General features: G+C 35.5%; 1 protein-coding gene across 1 annotated transcript; it reads right to left on the bottom strand.

Moving 5' to 3' along the window:
* Positions 1-5,964: 5,964 nt before the first annotated feature.
* LOC114193351 (alcohol dehydrogenase 1-like) lies at positions 5,965-8,743 on the bottom strand. The gene is made up of 10 exons (XM_028083103.1): positions 8,542-8,743; positions 8,286-8,422; positions 7,944-7,990; positions 7,482-7,807; positions 7,284-7,366; positions 7,102-7,177; positions 6,955-7,016; positions 6,674-6,769; positions 6,424-6,585; positions 5,965-6,314 (listed from the first exon to the last, which is right to left on the bottom strand). Exons 1-10 carry the CDS (start codon positions 8,573-8,575, stop codon positions 6,198-6,200), a joined length of 1,140 nt encoding a protein of 379 aa, XP_027938904.1. The 5' UTR covers positions 8,576-8,743; the 3' UTR covers positions 5,965-6,197.
* Between the last annotated feature and the right edge of the window lie 1,123 nt (positions 8,744-9,866).

Here is a 9,866-nt window from a genome sequence, read left to right as displayed (position 1 = left end):
GTGGAGCTATCCAATACGATCAACTACTCGTATGATCCCTTAGGATTTCCAACATCACAGGACACTACCCGTGAACGCCATGTGTTCACAATACATTACGAGCCATCACTTGTAAATGGGTCTCAACACATCTCAATCCAAAATCATCACCCAAAGTAGTGTTCACCATGTGAAATATCCAAATAACAGTCGATGCCCCCTACACTATCTTGTGGCATAGCCTAAGCGTCGCCAAGAGAAATATCACTACAGACCGCATGACGAGCCCTACACGCTACCAGGCACAACGCACTTTAGGGGTCACCTTTTTGACAATTAATACCTAGCAGAACCTTCCTCACCGACAAACGTCGCACGTTCCAGTGACCACTACCTACACAATTATTGCCTGGTGGAATCATACTCACCACCAAGCACTACGTGCTTCAGGACCTCCCTGATTTGTAGCTCTTGCTTGGCGGTTCAATTCCCACCGCCAAGCGCTACACCAGTAAACAACTTTTACTGGTTTATCCCATGCAGAACAGATTCCAGTACCCATAATCACCACAAACATACTACACAGTACCATGTGACATACAAATAATCCATTATAAAGTGAGTCTAAACCCCATATGCCTTATAAAAAATTTATAACCCAGTATATTCCCCCACTTAAATATGCCAACACTTAGAATGAATTAAGAATAACCCATGATCATTGGACTCTTACAATAGTTGCCCACTCCTTCCTCTTTTCATTCATAATCCCAAACAATACTCTCAATTGCATTGAATCCATACCACATGCTGAACTAAATTGTAGTATTCCTACACTAGGAATAAAACACCATGCTTATGACCAAAACATCCACCAACTACTGCACATTTTATAATCCAGGCCACACCTTACTCTAATTTCTTTAACCATTGTCTCATTCCACCTCTAGTTGCTCCAATCTCCCAATCATATTTATTACTTCCAATATTTATAAATTACTAATTATCTAATTTTCTCCTATTTTTAGGTAACCATTTCCACTTGAATTTCCAACAAGTTTTTCCCCTTGTTTCTCACACAACAATAGCCATCAGCACTGCAAATTTCTACGTGTCGCTTGGTGGCAAGGACGTGCCGCCAGGTGGTGCATCATGTTCTATTAGTTCTAGAATTCCCTGCACTTTCGTGAGACCCAAAATTACCCAATCTTTATCCCATTCATGCAATCTCACCCAATTCACATTCTAAAATGATTCCAACATTTATAGATATCCAATTTAAGTTCAGTTTCACAACATATCACAATTTTAAATCAACATTCACTTATTCCCAATCCCAATAGGAACCCTCCTATGAACTCATACATTTTTTTCCATCAATTAAAGCCCCACATAAACAATTTAGGGTAAATATGTTTTTGGTCCCTCAAGTTTCAGTGAATTTTGGAATTAGTCACTCATCAAAACTTTATACCAATTTAGTCCTTCATCTTTCAAAATGCGTGAATTTAGTTCTTTTAACCAAATTTTGTTAAGTTTATCTGACGTTTCAAGCACATTTCATGATAGTATTTAAGTTAATATTGAAGCAAAAATATGTCAAATAGTGTAAATAATTTAAATACTATCATGAAAGCGCTTGAAACGTGAGATAAACTTGACAAAATTTGTTTAAAAGGACTAAATTCATGCATTTTGAAACATGAAGGATTAAATTGGTCAAAAGTTTTGATGAGGGACTAATTCCAAATTTCGCTGAAAGTTGAGGGATCAAAAACTTATTTAACCCAACAATTTATAACATAATCATGCCCAGAAACATTCATTAATACTACTAGAACCCAGATTGATCACAAAGTTCCACAGAATCCAATCAACCAGAGAAAAACAAACCAAGTTCTCTCGTATTTCCTGGCGAACCTTCAAGGCCGCTATACGATTTATGGAAAAATCCAAAAACTTGCCTAGCATTATATAAGTCGCCTAACAGGCTATGAACACCGCTAGGCGATTTTTGGAAAAACACTCAAAACATGCGAAAAACAATGGAATTACAACAGAAAAGAGACACCAAGCATATACACACTAGTGTAGTAAGAACTTTTGGCCCCATTTTTTTTTCCTATTATGCTTCAGTGCTAGAACTGAGACATATTAAGGTGAGACCAAAGAGTGATGACTTTTAACCTTGGGTGTGAATTGAAGCAAAAACACACTTTTCTATTTTGGGTCTCTAGTGGAGCGAAGTCATAGATCTACTTTTTTACCTCGATTTTATATTGAACCGAAACCATATAGTTACATATTTTAAAATTAATTTTAAAATTTGAAGACCTTTTGGCCTCAGTTGTTCACAACCGAAGCCATGTAGATTGATATTTTTAGCCTAACTTACAGACCCATTACGTGCTAAATTTACTACTCATCGCTCAAGTAAGTGGATGAGTCCCTGAACTCCTTATCAAAGTTCAAACATAAATTTAATTTAAATGATTGAATAATCAAATATTATTCTTACTGTCATTATTATTGATTTTAATTTATTAAATCTCAATAAAATAGGGGAGTGTTCTGAGAATAAGAGATGTAAAACACAAAAATGTGAATCATGTAAAGTCCGAACATCAAAAATTAAAGGCGCAAAATTTGACATACTGATCACTAGCATTCTTTCAGACAGTGGGAAAACATGTGCCCAATTCACATTTCTCTTATTAAAAAATAGAAAATATTATTAAACTATAAATTATTTTAATTATAATAATAATTAATTTTATAATTTTATTCCAAATAATTTTTTATTATGTAAACGATTTTTTTTTATTTGAATAATTATTTAAATTAAGAAATAGTTACTTAAAAGTAAAATTGAAAAAAATCATATATATTAAATAAGATAATCTCCTTTATTAATGGTATAAAACTGTAAAATAATTTTTATAAAAATAAATAATTTTATTACAGATAATTCTTTTATTATGTAGATAATTTTTTTATCATGCATAGTTATTTGAATTTAAAAATATAATCATTTAAAAGATAAAATCATAAAAAAAATTGTATAAAAGAGGACATATATTAATGTAGAAGTCAAATATTATTTAACAATTAAACAACAAAATTACAAAAATACACAAGCCACCACTCGTGATCCAACCTCTACAAGCCATCACTCGTAGACCAACACGTGTTGAACTATTACGTTACGAACCACCATCTGTAACAACCAAATGGAGCTAACCAATACGAACCACCATCCGTATTTTCACATGAGATTCTCAACATCACCGGTCACAACCCGTGAGTGACAATCAAGTGGAGTTATCCAATACGATCCACTACTCGTATGATCCCTCAGAATTTCCAACATCACAGGACACTACCTGTGAACACCACGTGTTCATAATACATTACGAGCCATCACTTGTAAATGGGTCTCAACACATCTCAATCCAAAGCCATCATCCAAAGTAGTGTTCACCATGCGAAATCTCCAAATAACAATTGATGCCCCTACACTATCTTGTGGCGTAGCCTAAGCGTCGCCAGGCGAAATATCACTACAGATCGCATGACGAGCCCTACACGCTACCAGGCACAACGCACTTTAGGGGTCACCTTTTTGACAATTAATACCTAGCGGAACCTTTCTCACCGACAAGCATCGCGCGTTCTAGTGACCACTACCTAGACAATTATTGCCTGGATGAATCATCCTCACCACCAAGCACTACGCGCTCCAGGGCCTCCCTGGTTTATAGCTCTTGCTTGGCGGTTCAATTCCCACCGCCAAGCGCTACACCAGTAAACAACTTTTACTGGTTTATCCCATGCAGAACAGATTCCAGTACCCATAATCACCACAAACATACTACACAGTACCATGTGACATACAAATAATCCATTATAAAGTGAGTCCAAACCCCATATGCCTTATAAAAAATTTATAACCCAGTATATTCCCCCACTTAAATATGCCAACACTTAGAATGAATTAAGAATAACCCATGATCATTGGACTCTTACAATAGTTGCCCACTCCTTTCATTCATAATCCCAAACAATACTCTCAATTGCATTGAATCCATACCACATGCTGAACTACATTGTAGTATTCCTACACTAGGAATAAAACACCATGCTTATGACCAAAACATCCACCAACTACTGCACATTTTATAATCCAGGCCACACCATACACTACAACAACCACCTTACTCTAATTTCTTTAACCATTGTCTCATTCCACCTCTAGTTGCTCCAATCTCTCAATCATATTTATTACTTCCAATATTTATAAATTACTAATTATCTAATTTCTCCTATTTTTAGGTAACCATTTCTACTTGAATTTCCAACAGGTTTTTCCCCTCGTTGCTCACACACAATAGCCACCAGGACTACAAATTTCTACGTGTCGCTTGGTGGTAAGGATGTGCCGCCAGGTGGTGCATCAGGTTCTGTCAGTTCCAGAATTCTTTGCACTTTCATAAGACCCAAAATTACCCAATCTTCATCCCATTCATGCAATCTCACCCAATTCACATTCTAACATGATTCCAACATTTATAGATATCCAATTTAAGTTCAGTTTCCCAACATATCACAATTTTAAATCAACATTCACTTATTCCCAATCCTAACATGAACCCTCATGTGAACTCATACATTGTTTTCCATCAATTAAAGCCCCACATAGACAATTTATAACACAATCATGCCCAGAAACATTCATTAATACTACTAGAACCCAGACTGATCACAAAGTTCCACAGAATCCAATCAATCAGAGAAAATAAACCAAGTTCTCTCGCGTTGCCTGGCAAACCTTCAAGGTCACCATGCGATTTATGGAAAAATCCAGAAAGTTGCCTAGCATTGTATAAGTCGCCTAGCGGGCTATGAACATCGCTAGGCGGTTTTTGGGAAAAACACTCAAAACATGCGAATAACAGTGGAATTACAACAGAAAAGAGACACCAAGCATATACACATTAGTGCAGTAAGAACTTTTGGCCCCAGTTTTTTTTGCTATTCTGCTTCAGTGCTAGAACCGAGGTATATTAAGATGAGACCAAAGGGTGATGACTTTTAACCTCAAATGTGAACCGAAACAAAAACATATTTTTCTGTCTTGGTCTTTAGTGAAGCGAAATCATAAATTTACTTTTTTGTCTCGGTTTTATATTGAACTGAACCATAAGTTACATATTTTAAAATTAATTTTAAAATTTGAAGACCTCGGCTGTTCACAACCCAAGCCATAGAGCCCTTTTATGGGATTGTAAACAAGTCGCTTCTTTATGTAGATTTATATTTTTAGCCTAATCTACTGACCTATTACGTACTAAATTTGCGACTCATGGGTCAAGTACGTGGAAGAGTCCCTAAATCCTTATCAAAGTTCAAACATAAATTTAATTTAAATGATTGAATGATCAAATATTATTCTTACTATCATTATTATTGATTTTAATTTATTAAATCTCAATAAAACAGGGAAGTGTGTTCTTGACATTCTGATCACTAGCATTCTTTCTGACAAGTGTGTTCTTGACATTCTGATCACTGGCATTCTTTCTGACAGTGGGAAAACATGTGCCCAATTCACATTTCTCTTATTAAAAAATAGAAAATATTATTAAACTATAAAATTATTTTAATTATAATAATAATTAATTTTATAATTTTATTCCAAATAATTTTTTATTATGTAAACGATTTTTTTTATTTGAATAATTATTTAAATTAAAAATAGTTACTTAAAAGTAAAATTGAAAAAAATCATATATATTAAATAAGATAATCTCCTTTATTAATGGTATAAAACTGTAAAATAATTTTTATAAAAATAAATAATTTTATTACAGATAATTCTTTTATTATGTAGATAATTTTTTTATCATGCATAGTTATTTGAATTTAAAAATATAATCATTTAAAAGATTAAATCATAAAAAAAAATTGTATAAAAAAGGACAAATATTAATGTAGAAGTCAAATATTATTTAACAATTAAACAGCAAAATTACAAAAATACACAAGCAGTAACAAAGAAACAAAGGATCAAGTGCGGTATCTGTCTCAACACTCAATCTGAAAAATGAGAATCATAATCCTAGAAGAGGATTTTCTATCAAAACTTTATTAACACTCGTAAATTCAGATGGAGACCTCTGTCCTGAACAACAGAGTGATGAACTATTTCATCATCCATCTTAGTCTTGCATGCGAATAAGACACCTAATGGACTCTCCTTTCAGCATGTAATCAAAGGCTTTGTTGATCTCTGTGAAGGGAACTGAGTGAGTGATGAACTTATCTACTTCTAGCTCCTGCAATATCCATAAGGATCATGTCAGCAACATTATAAATAAGTGAGTTTTTTTTCTCATACTGGTTCTGCTAAAGACCACAGAAACAGAAGTCACTGTGTAAACTTACCCCGCTGAGGTACTTTTCCACAACACCAGGAAGATCAGTACGTGGTTTGTAGTTGCCATAAAAGGTTCCCTTAAGAGTCCTCTCATTCAGGAAATTAATAGGAGCAGTTTTGAATGCATCATCTTTACTAGGCACACCAACAAGTACAGCAACACCCCAACCCTGAGAAGAAGAAATCAAGGTTCAGCCTTAGGAAATAGCTTAATGCAGTGTTTCAGAAACAAGAGATAATGAGTTATGATTCAATTACATCATGGACACATTCAAATGCCGAAACCATGGCCTGGATGCTGCCAGTGCATTCAACAGCCCGGTCCACACCTCCATTGGTCATTTCAGCAATTACCTGTTCATCAACATTCTCTTTTCAATCTCCTTGTTCAAACAAAGACACTATGATTTTATTTTTTATGATGTTAGAATTGAATGGTTAGCATTAGAAGAACAGAATTAAGAAAAATGGTGAAACTTTAAGAGTGTAACTAGTTGAGGAAAGGGTATTGAACTTCAGAAAATTGTTCAAGAACTAACCTGTTGAATAGGCTTATCATGATCCTTTGGATTCACAAACTCGTTACAACCAAACTTCTTAGCTGCCAACAAAAATAAAATCAATTAGGTTGTGCCGAATCTTTAAACATCTGATCTTTACACTTTACACATCTTTAAAGAGTATACCTTGTTCAAATCTTTCTGGAACTAAATCAATTCCAATGATTCTTTTAGCACCACAAATCCTTGCCCCTTCTGCAGCCTAAAATAGTGATCGAAAATCAAGAGTTGAAACTAACATTAATATCCCTTTATCACATTATCAACTGCTGAAAGAAGCACCATCAAACGCCAGAGGAAAAACATACCGCAAGGCCAACGGCTCCAAGTCCGAAAATGGCAACAGAGGAACCAGGTTTTGGTTTTGCAACATTAACAGTAGCACCAAGACCTACGACATGGAACCAAAAATATTATATCAGAAAATATAATCACCAAGCTAGTTTGCTACATAAAAAACATTATATATTTCTGTCTGAACTCTCAAGGATGTAAATTCTTCCAACCTGTGCAAATTCCACAACTGAGAACAGTAACTTTGTCAAGTGGAGCAGCTGGGTTGATCTTTGCAACACATCCTGCGTGGAGAACTGTGTATTCACTGAATGTGGAGGTTCCCAAGAAATGGTGAATGGGTTTTCCATCCTTAGAGAACCTTGATTTACCATCACTGATCATGACACCCCTGTCGGTGTTGATCCTGAGGAGCTCACACATGTTGCTCTCTTCTGACTTACAATGCACACAATCCCCACACTCTCCTGTGAACACAGGGAGGGCATGGTCTCCTGGTTGCAAATGAGTGACACCCTCGCCAACGCTCTCAACAATACTGAATAAAACAACGGAAATCTAATAAGAAATTACCTCTCTTCTCCATTTTCTTACTCTTCAATGCGGTCCTAGATGTACAAAAATAAGAAAGAAAAGTTTGAAATAAATTAAATGGGAGAGTATGATCAAGATACCCTGAAGCTTCATGGCCAAAAATACGAGGAAACAATGGAGTCTGGCCCTGAAAAAACAAAGGGAAAATCAAGTTAGATACTAATGCATTGATGATTCATACATAAAACATGCAAAATTGCTTATATCTGTATCTGTTAATATCCTATTCGATCAAATTAAATCAAAGCAGCTGCATTATTTTAATTTAACAGTAAAAATCCCCTATTAAACATATTATTTTCTTCTATCACTCTCCCACTATCACATCATGTATCCAATAAATCTAACACTTTTAAGTATTTGTTTCAGTAATCTGTATATGATCCCTCTAAAGAAAGATAATGTCTTTAACATATGCAGACCTTGGCTTCCCAAAAGTAAACATCAGTGTGGCAAAGGGAGGTGTAGTGGATCTTCAAACGGACTTCTCCGGTTTGGGGTGGCGCCACCTCTACTTCTTCAATCACCAGTGGCTTCCCTGCCTCCCATGCAATGGCAGCTGTGACAATTTTACCCCAAAAAATTGCAATCAGTTTCAACAAAATACATAGTACAGCAAAAGTAGAGAGAAGGAAAAGAAGAAGACGATGCTTATGAGTAAAGTATGAAAAGGGTGACCTTTGCACTTGATTGTCTGGCCAACAGTAGACATGGCTAAAAAAACGAAGGAAGATGAACGAAAGGAAGATGAGAGATTTTGAATTGTGATGTGAAAGGTTGGGTGCGGGGAGGGTATTTATCGTGGTAAGAGAGGGAAGAAGAAAAAAGACGGTGAAAAGTGAGCCACAAAACAAAAACCACCTCGCTCGTGGTATTGCACGTTGTTCCTACCGGCGCCATCTTCGAAATCGAATGGTCTTGCTCGTTCTGTGTCCGCTCTCCTCTGCAATCCCGCTAGTGGTTTCTTGTTGCCACGTAGACCCACAACAAGGCACGAATAGAATTCTCATTTCGCCACGTATCATTGACTCACAACAAAGAGAAATTAAGAGAAAAATATATTATTTTATAATTGAAAAATAGAAATAGTTTGTTATTTAGGATTTATGAAATAGTTTTCTTTTTTGCAATGTGTTATTATTAGAAGTTTTGTGGGAAAGTCTACATTTTAATATTTTTTAACTATGCTTATTATTGTCCCATATAATTATTATGTTGCTAAATATGTTATTCTTTTATTCTAATCTTTTTATTTTTATTAAAAAAGTTGTTTGGAAAAACTTATTATCGTCAATAAATATCTTTTTCTGTTACTTCGAAAATGTTTTATAATGTAAATGCATTGGGTGTTGTTTTGAATGAGTTCCTAGTTTTGCATGCATGAAACAGTAGAGGAGAACTGATATTTTTGTCCAAACGAACTCATCTTGCTTAGGCAAGAATAGCAGAAGCTCGTTCAGGTTTATGCTCGAGCACTCGCTCAGGCCAGAGGCTACATTTTTTAGTGACAAACCATCTCGCTCAGGCGAGAAGGCCTCGCCTAAGTGAGAGCTCGCGAAATCTTCAAGGACCCTCTGTTGTAGTCTCGCATAAGCGAGAGCTTGTAGCTTGAGCGAGACAGCTTCTGTCGCCTAAGCGAGGGCTCCCTAGCTTGAGCGAGAACTGGCGCAGAGACGTGTTGTTCTTTGATATGCTTTGGTTTTTGGTTGATTGATTGTTTGGACTATTTTATTTAAAGCTTAAAGTATGTAAGTATGCATGAATTGCTTGGCTCTATGAACTTCAATTGGTATGTTGGCATGAGTAACACATGATTTTGGTTGGTTGGTTGAGAACTTGCATGAGAATTGGATATTTGAGATAAAAGTGGTGGTTATGGTATGAGAAACATGAATTTGGTGTGAGATAGACGTAATTCCATGAGTCTCATAGGGAGATCTCATGGTGGTGTGTAGTGTATATAATTAAGATAAGGATTCAAGTAAGGATCGTATCCCAAAACT

The sequence above is a fragment of the Vigna unguiculata genome, chromosome 8 (assembly GCF_004118075.2).
Source record: "Vigna unguiculata cultivar IT97K-499-35 chromosome 8, ASM411807v1, whole genome shotgun sequence".
Taxonomy (NCBI): domain Eukaryota; kingdom Viridiplantae; phylum Streptophyta; class Magnoliopsida; order Fabales; family Fabaceae; genus Vigna; species Vigna unguiculata.
This window is presented reverse-complemented; position numbering and strand designations above follow the sequence as displayed.

Bases quoted from the DNA above. Each gene is read 5' to 3' on its own strand.
- LOC114193351 (XM_028083103.1), bottom strand. From the start codon at position 8,575: ATGTCTACTGTTGGCCAGACAATCAAGTGCAAAG. The intron at 7,178-7,283 runs GTATGTTTTTCC...TCACTATTTTAG, and splicing joins TTGGAGCCGTTGGCCTTGCG to GCTGCAGAAGGGGCAAGGAT. The intron at 6,586-6,673 runs GTAATTGAATCA...TCTTCTTCTCAG, and splicing joins CATTTGAATGTGTCCATGAT to GGTTGGGGTGTTGCTGTACT.